Source organism: Patella vulgata, chromosome 5 (genome assembly GCF_932274485.2).
Source record: "Patella vulgata chromosome 5, xgPatVulg1.2, whole genome shotgun sequence".
In the NCBI taxonomy this organism is placed as follows: Eukaryota; Metazoa; Mollusca; class Gastropoda; family Patellidae; genus Patella; species Patella vulgata.
In genome coordinates this window covers 23816394-23832967 of record NC_065883.2, presented here as the reverse complement: position 1 = coordinate 23832967, position 16574 = coordinate 23816394, and the positions used below count along the sequence as shown (strand labels likewise).

The 16574-nt window shown below is 34.1% G+C and overlaps 1 protein-coding gene across 1 annotated transcript in view; it reads left to right on the top strand.

Annotated features, from left to right (window-relative positions):
* LOC126821539 (bone morphogenetic protein receptor type-2) overlaps positions 1-9597 on the top strand; it is a 35410-nt gene extending 25813 nt beyond the window's left edge. Inside the window, exons 3-4 of the mRNA XM_050549986.1 lie at positions 7945-8124; positions 9038-9597. Coding sequence (XP_050405943.1) covers positions 7945-8124; positions 9038-9597 — 740 coding nt within the window. The remainder of the gene's footprint in view (positions 1-7944; positions 8125-9037) is intronic.
* The last annotated feature ends 6977 nt before the right edge of the window (positions 9598-16574 follow it).

Here is a 16574-nt window from a genome sequence, read left to right as displayed (position 1 = left end):
TAATTGTTGAAAAAATTTCTGTGACGTCATTTTCGGTTGGTTTCTGGCCAATTTTGAAAATTTAATACACATCTCTCTTTGTACTTCAGAGTGATTTTGACTTAACCCAATTTGAATTATACATTTATTGTTTGTTACTGTTTATGTATAAGAATTAAACTACTTGCCATAATTCACATGAGGTGTTTCAACCTGCTGCTGGACGGCTACCAAAATTTGGCTTATCAATATTTCATTAAAATATGACTTCAAAGAAACATCAGTAGACCAGCATACAGCTCAAAATGTTTTCACTCGCATTAAGTTGAATATTAATATAAAGCCATGAATATGATGCACGAAACAAAGAACCGTGTTGTTTTGTATATCCAGATAATATGAATAAAATTGCCTGAAAAAAAATATGGAGAAATTACAGATGGTGATAATATTAAATTGATTTAGTTATGGATATAGCAGAAGAAAATCTTTCCTAGACATCTATAAATCTTCAAACAAATTAAGGTTGCAATGCAATTTTTTTTAATGTAGATTTTCTTGTGATCTAGGATAGTCAGCTTATTGTTTGAAAACTTGTTTTCAGTTTTAATCGTCATAACAGATCTTATTGACTACCACCAACTGGTGTATGTGTCAATTAACTTTAATTATCATTGCTAAACATCTGTACAATTAGGCAAACATTGACCTAGCTAAGATTTTCATTGAAATAAAATAGGGTTTAACGACCTACTGTTCTGCTCTGACCAGACTAATCAAGATGGCCATATAGCATACAGTATGATATAGTAAAAAATTTGCTGGACAGCAGTGTTAAGTCCTACTCTTATTCCAAATTCAAACTGTGAAAGGTGCTTTTACGTGCACGCCAATGTGTACACAGGATGTTTTTTGTGCCATCCGTACAACTAGACACTGTTCCTTATCAGGCTAACATCAGGATCAAATGCAGATCTCCATGTTAACGATCAGTGCCTTACTAACTTAGCCTGCCGTGACATAGATATGGCAGGATTCATGAATATTTAAGGCAGCAGTGGTAGATCAAAATGGATAACGGTATTCAGGGCTGCTCACACTTTCCTATTGGTCTGCCAACACTGGACCTCAATACATGATTGTTGTAGTAGAGCTGTTGTATATAATGGTAAAATATTTGTATGGGTCTCGGTAAAACAAGATTGCAGTGTATATGGATCTCTTTAAGATTAGCATTATATTTTAACCTTATGGTCCTCCGCCAATTACTTTATCCATATTTCTTTGATTTTAATTGAGTGAGTTTATGGAGTACCATAAATTCAATATTTATGTTTTTCTTTGGTTTATTAATAATGAAAATTATAGACAAGATTTGTAAAGCCATTTACATTGGGTTTTTTTTTTTTTTGTTCATAATGCGAAATTCTAAAGTGCAATATGACTAATTACCTCCATTGTTGAACGGTAATTAGATAGCCGTATAAAAGGCTTTCAACCGGATAGAGAAGCAGAGGTTCTTATTGTAGTTTTTCCTGTTCTTTTGACTTATTAAGTATACACGATAAAATTACCACCTCATTATATTTCTTTAGTAAAGGAAACACCCAACTCTGTTTTCCACTTTACAATAACTTCATGGCCTTGACACTTTGTGGTGTACATGTGACATGTTTCAACCACTGTTTAAAAGTTCTACGATCCATGTCGATACATATCGCGAAAAAGTAAACACTATATTCAAGAGCTCCAGTTATGGGAACTCATTGGTCTGCACTTGTATTATCTTGATTTGATGTGATACCAAACATGTATTTATTTAAGTATCAAATAATCAGAAGTTGACAGAGTAATTGTTTTTTGTTTTTTGAATTGGAGGCTTGGTTAAAATTTTGATACATAAATCTGTTTAATAAGCATATTATGCAAATTCTCTAGACAGTTACATAAACAACGAATGAGACAAATGTTACGCCTTACTGATGAAAGGCCATATTAAAATATTTAATTCATAGAATAATTTTGTTTTTCGAGCACAATAAAAGAAAGCAAAACAAGAACACCCAAGGCCCAAGCCCTGTCTGCCGTCACCTCCTTATAAATTCACAACCCTGAGTTTGTTTATTATTAATCTACTATTTAAACATATCTAAGAATAACTCAGTGTCTGATGTCAGTGTTGCGTGGATGTTATTCCCCTGTGAAGCCCTGATAACATTTAATCCTTAAGTACAGTAACACGCTGCTTATGAAAATAACTTATATGATGCAGTAAATTTGGTTTTAAGATAATAATCGGATAAAAACTCAACTGACAACTCGGCTAAGTTTCCATGAAAGAGCTCATTGTTGAAGTTGAAAAAATCACACTGATTGCTAGACTTATCGCAATTTGTGCGACTGTATGTAAATATTATTTAGACTATGTTGTGGAAAACGGCTGTTTTTTAGTGCGTCTGTCAACAGTTTGGAACCTGAAATTGACATAAAAAAACTGATAGAAATGTATACCCTCATCTTATCTGTATAGCCAGTTCCACTCACATGACACCCATTTACAAAGCTAGCTGGGAATTTTGATTTGCTGCGATTTGTTTCATGTGATAATTTGTTTTTGGCTGCTGTGATGTAAACATTGGAATGAATTATAGGAGTTGGGTCAACCTGTCATGGTAATTTTAGAGTTCCATCGTGTCTATTCATCTGGTTTTAAAACACAAGACTCGTGTCATTTTATCATTTCTTCCCTTTAAATAATATGTACTCTCCTCATAGGTTTCACTCGCTCTGCAGAAGCCCTGTATTAAAGTTGAACTTTTCAAGATGTCTAAAATTATGTCATGCTCTTTCACTTTTTTTTTTATCAAATGTCGTGGTTATTTATGGAAAGTAATTTAAGAAGAAATAAAGGAAACCTGATTCAGCAGGCTTGTCATCGGAATTTCAAATCTAAATTATAGCCATAAGCATTGCCTAAATATCATAAATGCTAAAGTTGATTTTTGTGGCGCCTTGTGCAAGAATCAGAAAAAAAAACATTGTGAGGAAGATTGTTAATATGTTGTTAGCCGTAGCAGTGCTCTATTTACATATAATTGCTGAACAAAATAATAAACAAATAAAATTGCCTAATGGCAAATTGAAAGTTGTCATAAGAAAATTAGACTTGTTATTTTTGGTTACGAAGCATTTACAAATACTATATTGTTTGCCTTCTTGCCATAATTTTCGAGTTGGAAAAAAAAAAATCCCCAAAAAATCTTGGTTCATTGTGCACCTGTCATGTAAATTTGAAATTGATTAGTACTAAATTTAAAACCGCACATTTCACTATAGGTTTAAACAGGTTCCCTAGCTAGTCATTCATACATAGATGAATTTAAATGACATTTGTACCTGCATATAACTACACCTCTAATCCACTCTTATTTGTTTTAATTTAATTATTTTTTATTTTATTTTTAATTTTCTGGTCTGGTTACCCCTTGTCAGTGGTTCAGGACGGAGGAGGGCCTGACAAAGACAGCTGTCTAGTCATATAGATGGTACGAAAAACAAACTTGTGTGTACACATTGGCATGCACGTAAAAGATCCCTTGGCAGTGGAATTTGATGTAAGAGTAGGCCTTAGCATCACTGTCCAGGCAAAATTTCCCTCATAGCACACTGTATGGCGTATGCCAGCCTTCCTTAGCCCAATCGGAGCAGAACAGTAGGACGTTAAACCCCATTTCATTTCATTTAATTGAATTACTTATGCTCAATGATATTTGCATAGATATGTTGCTTATTGATATTTTCTGTTGGTTGGAAATATAACATTTGAATCTCTTAATCTTATTTTTAAAAAAAAAGAATTTGAAGTTGCTGTTATCCTTGAACAATGTATGGGTCTTTTGGCATTGAATAATTATTTAAAAGGCATTATTATAAAATCTGATGGATTAGAAAGATGTTATATAAATCTTAATGTAGAAAGACGCCTTATTGTCTAGAAAGTTGGTTTAAATGTTGAACACAGACTCGCGGAACCGGAGTGATAATACCAACAATACTAATTATAGAAAAAGAAAGCAGAAGTATGTCTAACACTGCGGTCCCCCAGGGTTTCAAATTTCTTGACTTGTCTTTATTTGTATTGCGTAGCAGACTATAATTCTATAACAACTACTACCGTCTTTTAAAGGGATACGTGATAGTTGTGATATTTACTACAAGACATACAACCCCCTAGTTATAATCATTATTGTCCTGGTTAGATTTACTGAACATTGTGTAATCGCACCATCTAATAAAAATGATATTTACCTTATGTATTTTCCCCCTGGTTGTAGGTGACAAAGAGAGGGTCGCCTGTCCAACCTCATGGGTTTGCTCTGGGTTCTCCGGTTTCCTCCCACTGCTAAAGAAAATAAAATTGAACCATATGTTAGTCTCAAAATGACCTAGTTTGTGTTGGGTGTAGTTAAACCCCATTTCTCTCTCTCTCTCTCTCTCTCTCTCTCTCTCTCTCTCTCTCTCTAATATATTTTCTCTCATTGATTATAAGGTCAAATTCACACCTAACTCAAAGATACATTATGGGAGATAAGATAAAGAGCTGGCAGTTCTCACTATAATAGTTAAACACTAGATAATGTAAAGGGAATTTGCTGAAAATTTCAGTCAAATTGATCCACTCTAAACCAAGATTTTAGCGATTGAATTTTCGGCCTAGCCTCGATCATCATTACTAAAGTCGGTACGATAAAAAACATAGTCTCGATTATCCAGTTCATGATTAAATCATGAATCGAAGTTGAACAGCAAATAGGAACCCAATCCAATAAATGTCGAGAGTTGATTATGGTCTGGATAAGTTAATTAATGTCTAACTAATAATTTAGATAACATTTCAGACCTAAAGAAAGACCTGCGATAGACAGCTCTTAAATAATGCATGTTTAAATTTGTTTTATCTTTTAAGTTTCAAAAGTGGATTTTATGGCTTAAGTCAATAAGTCAAGCAGTAATGTAGCCTACTAAAGCATTAATATTTCATGAAATTAATATTTAGCCAATCTGAGGCAGGCATATAATATGTAACATAATATTAAATGCCTATCAAGAAATTCCACGAGAGTACATTTGATGCTTGATCAGACCAAAAGGGGATGGGGAGGGGAGGAAGAGTGGATGGACAAGTGGTCTAGATATGATACACTTTTAGATCATAAATCCTGTGGTTTCAATACCACTATTGTATGTAACAATCAGGGCCGCCTTCCAAACCTTGTGGGTATTCCCCAGGTTTCCTCCTACTTCTAAAGATTTGTGCATAGACGAATTATTGATAAAGATGATACAATTTAGATCCCAAATGAAATAGTTGTTTTGGCTGAATATTAAACTCTCTTTCTTTCTCTCCCCCCCCTCCCCCAAATGCCAAATGGCATACTCCCATTGTTATTGTTCATCTCATTGACACAATTCGTTAAGATATCAAAGTCCACGTATACTAATTTGTGTTTTTGTATCTATGGACTTTGAGTTTGATTACGCATCACTATATTTATTACTTCCAAAACAAATGAGAAGGTTAAGAATAACTTTTCTGAATTAGATCATTGATTTTCATCGTCAGAAATCTAGACATTATGGTGCCTTACATCAATGGATAAACTTGATAATATAGAGAAAATTGATTCCCCGAAACATTCTGTGAATATGTTTAGTTGTCCCTAAGTGTATTTATAGAAAAAGAAAATCTATTTTATTTTTTTTTTAAATTTCATTTTAACAATTCCATCTCTATAATGACAAGCAGGAATAAAATGCCAGATCTGGTGTTTCCCTCTAGGCCATGCAGCAATGCGTGGGAATCTGGAGTCTGTATTATTTTATTGGAATATAATACATGTATATGACTGTTTCATGTAAACAATTCATGGTGCTTGTAGAACCTGATACAATTTTGGCAACATGTGCCTGATATATTTATATTATAATATTGTGACTGGTTACAGGTGGATGATGTTATATCATGGCCTCTCACTGCCTCTCTCACCTTTATTATCACGATTGTGTTAGACACCATAATCACTTCTTGGCAGACAGGCTTTATTTATAGGCTGAATAAGGAGGCTGTTAAAAGCCAACACCATTATTTAAATGATGTTTATGGATGAGGAATTTGTTAAGAATTGCCCTCTTACCTTGATCCACTTGTCTTATCTGTTTTCTGTACTTGTGAATGGCTTTGTGATTTCTGTAACTATAGTTGTATGTGTTTGTAAATATGTGTATTTTGATCAATGGTCTCATAATTAAACTCTGGATGTGCCATTTGCATTTTTGCTAAAATATCAAATTTCTCACAGCTTAATTATCAGATTGATAAATTAACATTTAAAGAGGCATTATGGGAGATAAGGTAAGGAGTTGACTGTTCTCGCTATAATAGTTAAAAAATAGATAATATAAATAGAATATGTTGAAAATTTCAGTCTAATTGCTCCACTCTGAGATATTAGCTTTTAAATTTTAAGCCTAGCCTCGATCATTACTAAAGTCGGTACATAGTCTTGATTATCCATTTTTGGATTTAATCATCTATGAGCGTTGAGCAACAGATCGGATTCAAATCCAGTATAAAATCCGACACATAAGATGACATAGTTTATATAACATTTCAGGCCTAAAGAAAGACCTGCAATAGGCAGATTTACCTCTTGCATAATGTATGTTTAAAGATACATTATGGGAGATGAGATAAAGAGATGGCAGTTCTCGCTATAATAGTTAAAAACTAGATAGTGTAAAGGTAATTTGCTGAAAATTTCAGTCAAATTGATCCACTATGAGCCGAGAAAGAAGCGGGTGAAATTTTTGAATAGTCTCGGTCATCATTACTAAAATCATTAATATAAACAGCATAGTCTCGATTATCAACTTTTTTTGATTTAATTATCAATGGCCGTTAGCGGCATATAGGAATCTAATCCAGCCAACATCAAAGGCTAGCCTTGACATCGAGAGTTTATTATGGTGTGGATAAGTTATTAATGTCTAATTGATAATTTAGATAACATTTCAGGCCTAAAGAAAGACCTGCAATGGGCAGATTTAGCTCTTGCATAATGCATGTTTAATTGAAAGAACAAAATCAAAATATCAACATTAGATAATCTCCTGGCTTGGATTCAATCGGATTTAAACTAGGCCCATCGGGTTTCTTTGCTATAAACAATAAAAGATGGTAGTGTCTTGTTACTTTCAAGCAGCATAGATTGATGAAATTTTAATTTTAATTTAGTATTTGTAAATACTAAACCAAATTGAACCATTTCTGGATTGATTTATACTTTCACAATATTTTAGTTTGAAAGTGATTCCTATTGCTTAAAATGGCGCATCAGGACTGTAGATAAACTTGGATCTCATTAAGACAAGAAGTGTGTAATTGCTTGCTCTAAACTCTCATAGAACAACATTTGCATCAGTCACTAATCACTTGTACAAAAATATTTCGCAGTGTGTAGACTGAGGTCTGTTCTAGACAAAATACGAACAAGATCATAAAAATAAGCTGTAACAATGTTCACTGCCAACCTTGTTCTTTTAAAACTCAAGTTCAATGAAACCAATACCCAGGTATATGATATATTGCGTGACTTAATTCACCTCAATATTCGTATTACAATGAACCTATAGTTTTTCTACCCCACCCCATCAAGGAGTCTTAACAAACATTTATACAAAATAGGTTAGTGCTAATAAGATTTTCAATAATTGGGCAGAATATTTATTGCCTTGGTAGGATTGATAGAACCTCTTTAATTCATATAAAATATTTAAAATCTTCTTAACAAGTCCTATCTTTTCACCATAATTATCTGATGCAGTCAAGCCTGACATACATTGTGGGATAGATATAGAAACTTATGCTATACTTATATTTATATTTAAATCATTATATTTTTTCAGGGTGTTGGATAGGAGAAGAAGCATGTACAAATGTTAATTGTCTTTCTAAGACAGAACCTAAACCAATCCCACCATCCAACAGTTCTCAAGAATCTAAATTCTGCTGTTGTTCTAGTAATATGTGTAATGAGAACGTTACTGATGTCTATGTTCCTGGTCTTCATACTACTGCTATTCCAGGTAATATACATGTTCCTGAAGCAACGACCGTGAATTTTACAACATCAAGCCGTTGCTAGATTGGTCTGAAGGAATGTTATCCCCCTTTACCACAGACATGTGAACAATAGCGTTGTCCAATCAAAGGTTGTGACACAAACACACTCAAATCAAACATTGACATTGAACGAACCTTCAACTTTGAAACTCAGTTATCACAGGGATACATTTTAGCTGGAAAGCGCGAGACTTGGTATTTGTGATGATATTTTATTTCAAGGAATCTGAGAGGTCCCCAGCTGGGTCAGTAGCCAATAATGACGAAATATGCAGGGTATTACGTGAAGGGCTTGATAATATAAAAAAAAAAAAAACAATCTCCTTATGTATCACACATAAATGTTTTACTCCCAGTTACAGAAAGTAGCTCTATAAAAAAATTTGAATGAATCCAGAAATGTGACATAGGCTCATTTATCAAGTACACAATCCTGATAAATGTTGCTGACAATCATAAATGATATTGGATAATCATACATTTCTACAAAAAAACATGAGGAGATAAATGTAGTGCTTTGAAATGTGATGTTTAGCCCAGTAGTGGTCCTTTGACAAAATAAAAACACAACACCCGCCCCCGTATCAGATTTTTGGTAAGGACTGTCTGAGAACCAGAATATTGTGTTTTTATGGCCTTATTTTCAACTTTCATTGCTTGTGAATGGAATACAGAAGAATGAGCAACCCTATCCAAAAACAGCACCTGTCTTCAATATTAGAGTATCGATGTCTTCAAATGTTTGTCACCGAAGAACTTTTTTGATGAGAAAAGATATTAACATTGTTGGACTCAAATTATGAAATTTATGAATAATTAAGAATCAATTTCTACATTTATATCATAACAATTATTTTTGTTTTCTTTCTTCTTCAGTTTTTCCTGAATTTGACCAAAATTACAGAGAAAGAACTATCATAATATCCCTTGTGTCTGTCTGTTCAGTTGCCTTGGTTACAATTGTTGTTTATTTTCTGTATCGTGTGTTAGTAACATCCAAACGAGTCTCCATGGACTCGCTAAATATCATGGAAGCAGCCCCACCACCTAACATTACCTTAGAGGATTTGAAGTTATCATGTAATGTAAACCGTGGCCGTTATAGTGAAGTGTGGAAAGGATTGTTGAATGATCAAGAAGTTGCCGTTAAAATTTACCCGGCTAACTATAAACAACATTATTTAAATGAACGCAGCATTTATTCATTGCCTTTTATGGAGCATGAAAATCTGCTACAGTTTTATGGATCAGATGAGCGTTTGTCCCAAGAGGGCAATATGCAGTATATGCTTATATTTAACTACATTCCCATTGGCTCATTGAGCGGTTACCTGAAACACAACACTGTAGATTGGCCGACACTTTGTAAAATGTGTATATCTTTCACCAGAGGCTTGGCTCATTTACATAATGATATTACAAAAGGAGGTAAGTAGTGCAATCTATATAATAAATTTTACAAGTGTGTGGGGGTTAGGTGGCTGAGTGGTCTAACATGCACTCTTTTGATCATAAAGTCTATCATTGACTCAAGTGGTGTGGTTTCGATCCTACACTTGAATGTGGCAAAGAGTAGGGTCATCTGCGTAATTGTGTGGGTTTACTCAAGGTACTCTAGTTGTGTCCCTAAGTTATAGACCCCTACGCACAAACGATCTATTGAAATCAAATTGTACCATATGTTAGTCCCGAAATGATCTTTTTTGGAAAGTGAATTTTAAACCATGGCTGAATATAAGCCATTGTGTTGTGTGCAAGAGGCAGGCTACGATTATTCTTTCTGGATAGTAACTATAATAGATGTACCCGCCCCCATCCCCCATTTTCCAATTCAAGGGTATGGTAACAAGCGTTATCAACTCATTAATCACACCCATGCCATGCCTAATAGTAATTATTATCTACTACCTGTATGTTGAAATTGATATAACCCAAAGCAATTTATTTGAACAAAATAAGTTTGGACCAATGTTGAGTTTGCATTTACAGAACTGGAATTCATGTACATGTAAGCAGGCAAAATGGATTAGTCCGTTGGGTGGAGAAATAGATCTTGTAAATATCGATGATATCTATACTCTTCCCGAAAAGCTCTCAGATTTTAATCTTTCAAACATAGAAATGTTATTAAATGTTTTATGTAAATTTATTTTTTTCAGATAAAACAAAATCTGCAGTAGCTCATAGAGATTTTAATAGTCGTAATATACTAGTTTCTGCTGATATGTCTTGTATAGTGGCAGATCTGGGTTTTAGTATGTCTACAATGGGGTCTAAATTGATTAAAAACGGTCATGCTGAAAATGCGGAACAGAAGTCACTAACTGATGTGAGTATTTTTTTTAATCTTTTTTATCTGGTATTTAAATGTTAATTATTTCAAAGAGAAACTAAAATTTTAGCAGAAATATGTTTGTTCATCCTTTGATTTTTATAGGGGATCACATGACTAAGTGGGTAAGTCGTTGGCTCGCTAGCCTGGAGGTCGGGTGTTCGATCCCTGCATTGGCCGGGAAAGTTCATCCAGATTTTCCAGCGTGGTTTCCCTTGTCAGTGATGCAGGACGGAGGGCCTGACACGGAGAGCTGTCTAGTCGTTCGGATGGGACGAAAAACCGAGGTCCCGTGTACACATTGGCGTGCATGTAAAAGATCCCTTGGCAGTTGGAATTCGATATAAGAGTAGGCCATAGTACCGCTGCCCGGGCAAAATTTCCCTCATAGCACACCGTATGGCATATGCCCGTCTTCATTAGCCCAGTTTAGGAGCAGAACAGTAGGACGTTAAACCCCATTTCATTTCATTTGATTTTTATAAGATATAGTTTTTCCTTTGCATTTGTAAGACATACAGTAGTACTGGCACGATATATCGTTGAACCTTCTTAAAATTCGCATATTTCTGAATCGATGTATCATGATTTTTTTTTATGATTTGTTTGTCTCTTCAGTAAGTAACCTGTCACTCTTAATTATCCATGTCAGACATTATCCATAGGTATACAAACACTCTTAAATTGTTTTGGTCCTTATTTTGATGCACATCAATATCGTTGACTGAGAAATTTCTTCGGCAAGGAACAGGTCTAGTCATTTGGATAGTACAAAAACTGAGGTCCCATGGCAGATGGAATTTGATGAGCCCCTGCATGGCATATGGTCGTTTTTATTAGTCCAGTTGGGGCCAAAAAGGAGGATGTTAACTCATTTAATTTTGAAAAATACTGAATATGAATAAATAAAGTATCTATCTATTTGTGAAATTAGAAGGTAAACCAGGTTGTCTCTTAAAAGGTTTGACATGTGGGAATTTATTTTGGTGTATTCTGTTGATAACCACACAATCAGAGAGTAATTAAAGGACTATTGAATTGACAGATACAATAAAAATAAAAGCCATCAAAGGCTGAGATGTGATTACTCTCCAAAGATTCTAATCTGGAAAATCAATGACTTTTATTGCTTTTCTTGGGCAGTATTAATTATTTTTTTGCATTATCTTCTATGACAGCTCAGTTTTTAAAGATGTCTATTCTTCTTAAATTACAAATATGAAATGAATATTATTTTAGGTTGGAACATTAAGATATATGGCTCCTGAATTATTAGATGGTGCTGTGAATCTACGAGATTGTGAAGCCTCATTAAAACAGATTGATATATATTCTTTAGGTCTTGTTTTATGGGAGGTAGCCACTCGATGTTCAGATCTTTATCAAGGTAAAGTACCATTACTATGTCTGATGCCCTGATTATATGATCATTATCCAACTACCAGGGGAAACGTTTTTAGTTGATCAATACAGAGGAAACAAAGGAAGTTCATTTATCATTCTAGTTGTGTGTAGTCCTTCGAATGAGATGGAAAACCAAGGTCTTGTGTACACGTTGCTGTGCACGTTTAAGTTAACCCTTGACAGTTGGAATTCGAAAGAGTAGGCTGTAGCGCCGCTGTCTGGGAAAATGTTCCCTTATAGCACGCCTGTCTGCAGAAAAGTAGGATGATAACATCATTTCACTTCTTTTTGTTCTAGTCGTCAACAAGTCTTTTTGACCTAAAACTATGAATACTGTGTGGAATCATTAAATGGGAGGTAACTCTATTTGAAATAATAACAAATAATGTTGTGACAGTCCAAATGTTAATACTTTACAAAAATAACAGTTTGATTTTCCTTCAAGTTGTGTATTATTTTGATATTTAGGTGCTCCTGTTCCAGAATATATGTTACCATACCAGGCTGAAGCTGGTAGCCATCCAACCTTTGAACAACTTCAACTTCTAGTCTGTAGGAACAAAGTTAGACCAAAATTCTCAGAAATCTGGAAAGATACTAATCAGGTACATGTCTGGTTTGATATAATTTAATAAAGAAAAGTAGATTTATATGTCTTCAGTTTAAATTATGAGTGGCTATCTGAATTATTTATGAGTGTGTGATTTATTTATTTACTGGTAGATATCACATTTATTCACTAGTGTATAATTCACTTACTGGAAGATATAACATGTATGTACTGGTATGTGTAATATTTACTTACTAGTAGATATAAGATTTATATACTAGTAGATATAAGATTTATATACTAGTAGATATAAGATTTTTTTAGTAGTAGATATAAGATTTATTTACTGGTAGATATAAGATTTATTTACTAGTAGATATAAGATTTATTTACTGGTAGATTTATTCACCAGTAGATATAATATTTATGTACTGGTAGATTTATTTGCTAGTAGATATAAGATTTATTTACTGGTAGATTTATTTGCTAGTAGATATTTATTTACTGGTAGGTGTAAGATTTATTTACTAGTAGATATAAGATTTTTTTATTGGTGTATATTATTAAGTATATGATTACTGGTAGATATTGGTATATATGTATATTATAAAGTATATGATAATATATTATAGGCTGTGAGATCATTACGTGAAACTATGGATGATTGTTGGGATGCTGATGCTGATGCCAGATTAACTGTGTTATGTGTGGAAGAGAGATTATCTGATATGATTATGATGTGGGCACAGGACTCAAAACATAGGGGTTTGTGTTTCTAATGAATTTAGATCAATTCTTTTCACCAATTTTTATGCGCCCATATTTTCATGTGGATGTATATTGTTATTGCTCCTGTCCGTTCATATTTTGTTTGTGGACACTCTACGGTCACAATTTTTATCCGATTTTGATGAAACTTGAAATAATAGATTTATATCCCAAAGATCTCGGTTCCTTTCGATATTGGCATTTATCGGACCTTAACTTTATGGATGAAACTCAAATGAATGTTTATAGCCCAAAGATCTCAGTTCCTTTTGATATTTTTTAGCTTGTGGAACCCTCTAGATGTTACAATTTTTATCTGATTTTAAAAAAAAGGTTCAATTATATCACCCTCATGACAGTTGAGTTCAAATTTCATGAAAATCAGATCATAACTGGCTGCTCCCTGTACCCAAATAGGGTAAGAGTATGTAATACAAAGGTTGTGGACCCTCTAGAGGCCACAATTTTTCTCTGATTTTTATGAAACTTAATATATATGTTTATGTCACAAAGTTCTTGTCTTGGTATCTTTTAATATTGCCGCATGTGGGATTGTAACATCCTGGATTATGGCCCCTTATTGTTCTCTGTCCATCTCTTGCAAAATGTGGGTATATCTTGCATGGCATCTGCTTGGATTTTTTCAAACACAATTCTATGGATCTGTTTTGGAATTGAGATACAGAAAAATAATAATTATAGTGCCTTTATATATTTGATCATTTTATACATATCCCTGAAAACCATGGTCGTGCTCTTACATTACAGTCATGAATTTCCTGACTGGCTGGAAATTGTGGATCTGCTGTAGCTCTTATTTATTTATGCTAGATAAAGATAACAATACAGTCTTTTACTTTAGCTAGCTGCCCTTTTGCACTAAATCCAGAAACTTTCCATTTGAATAACAAAGTGTGCTTGCATTGGTGAACAATCAGCATACACAACCTTGTACCTGACACCCAAGTCTGAAAATGATGATATTATTTGTACCTGACAAAATCTCAGGCAATACCTGGCATTTTAAATTCTGTGCAGGACATGTATTCAAATTAACATTAAGAGTTAAGACACTGAGAAGAAAATCTGTGCCAGACAAAATGGAATTGTGCTGACAGAGCCTTAATTTGTGCCTGACAATGTCTGTTACAGGTGCCTTATTTCCAGGCTTGGTCAATGACACCCATCATTACTTATAACAAAATTGAATCTGGACTTCAGAGGCTGAAGGAAGCTACTGGGTTTAATAAATTACTATGGGATTGTAGTCTGCTGTTCTCTGTGTTTTAAATGAATAGCTTGTCCAGATTTTTCACATTGATATTTTTGTTTAAACTATATTTTTTATTTAAAACTATATTTTTTATTTAAACTATATTTTTCAGGTATGACCCCCACCATTAATCCAACAATGCAACAGTTAGAGAAACAAACTATAAATCATATTATACCTAATCATACAGTGAATGAGGCGGATGTACAAACTACAGAAAATCATATAAATAGTCCACCAACAGATTCTAGCATTCCACTATTGTCCCAAGGTCATCAAGATATCTCCACAACAAGTCATAATTATAACTGGTACCAAGATCTGAGTGGTTCTACCACAGAAACCGTTATACCGATAACCCCTGTCGAGTTGGAGCAATTACCAGTCAAAGCAAACAATATTACTAAAGTTAGAAACAGTGTCGCCTTGAAACCTCATCAAGGTCGCAATCCCATCGTGGCCAGAAATACTCATAAATGTAGTGATGAGGAACTGGCAGTGTCAGGAAATCGTTTGATAAATTCAACAAATCACGGTGATTCGAGTAGTGGAGAAGGGAATATAGCATTACAAGAGAATCTCTTTGATTCTGTAGGGGATAATTTAGAGACCTCGTTAGTTCAGAATGACGTGTTAAGTCACCACCGAAATCCACCGATTCCCTTTTTACAGAACCAAGTTCATGGAGATAATATATCCACACGGCCTAAAGTAGCTAATGTCCCTGGAAATGGCGTTTCTACACATAATAAAGCTAGGGAAGGAAAGACTTTCCGTGAAAAACTTGGCAAATTAATCAAACCACAAGTCCTTGGACTCAAACTTAGTCATTTGAGCATATTTGGAAAGAATCATAAAGGAGTAAAAACATCAGACAGTGCTAAAACTAACCAATCAAATCATGGCTTACTGGTAGATGAAACCAGTCCACTTTATCCAATGGAAGAAGATCACAGTAACCTTCATAGGGAAACCGAAGTCTTTTTACAAAATGGCCAAACACACACCCGACCTACAAATCTAGCCTTGCAGGTCATAGGCAATCAGTATACAGAAACTGAAACTGATAGTGCTAATGTCAGGCCTCACTATCCTGAAAACAGGCTTGGATTTGCGGAAGTAGGCGTGGCTAAATTGCAACTTTTAGATGGCCCCCGTCCCTCAGTGATGCGGATAAAAGGCAGTGGGCAGTCAAAAAGCACCTCGGATCTAAGTCCTGCAAAGACATCCACAAAGTTACAGGAAACTAATTTAGGTGAAGGGAATGATGTTCGTGGCAGACGGCCTACTTCTCTGTCTTTGAAAGGATCTTCGTTTTCGGATTCTAATCCCAATAGTGGTGGTAGTGACTCTATCAGACGATCGGCACCAAACATGGTGCATAATGATCATAAAAATTCTACTAACTCGAGCGACAAAATCAAGAAAAGGGTAAAAACACCAGTTCTCGTTAATAAATCCCGATTTTCTCTTTACGATGACAGACTTATGTGTCAGAGCGATATTGTTCAAAATAACTCTGCTGTAAAGAAATTACCAAAGACGAGTACAAGTTTTCATCAGCTTAAGGCCTACACCAACCCAGATTTAAACGTAAATCAGGCCAATATTATTGTGTGAGCGTTTTACGTTCTACAAATTAAGAATGATTTTAACTAATATTTATATATATATATATTAAGCTATAATTGACTTTGATCTGTATTAAGGAAACTGATAATGTTTACTTATATATGTGCTAATGTATATATTATGATATTAATAATAGATCTAGGTAACCATAGCATCCAAAATACAAACTCTTGAATTAATATAGTAGATATTATTTATATCATGGTGTATACAAATTTCAAACTGCTTTTGAAAAATACAACATTACTTCAGTTTTCAAATTCAAGCATCCTCGCTTTATCTTATTCATTTCTTTAATTCTCAATTTTCTTTGTACATGTGAAACAAATAGGGGGGGGGGGGCTACAAGATTAAATCTGGTATTTTGATTGATGAAATAAGCGAAAATATATTTGAGGAGTATGGGATTACTCAATCGTTAAACTTTATTATTGAAGGTTAGAATAAATGAAAT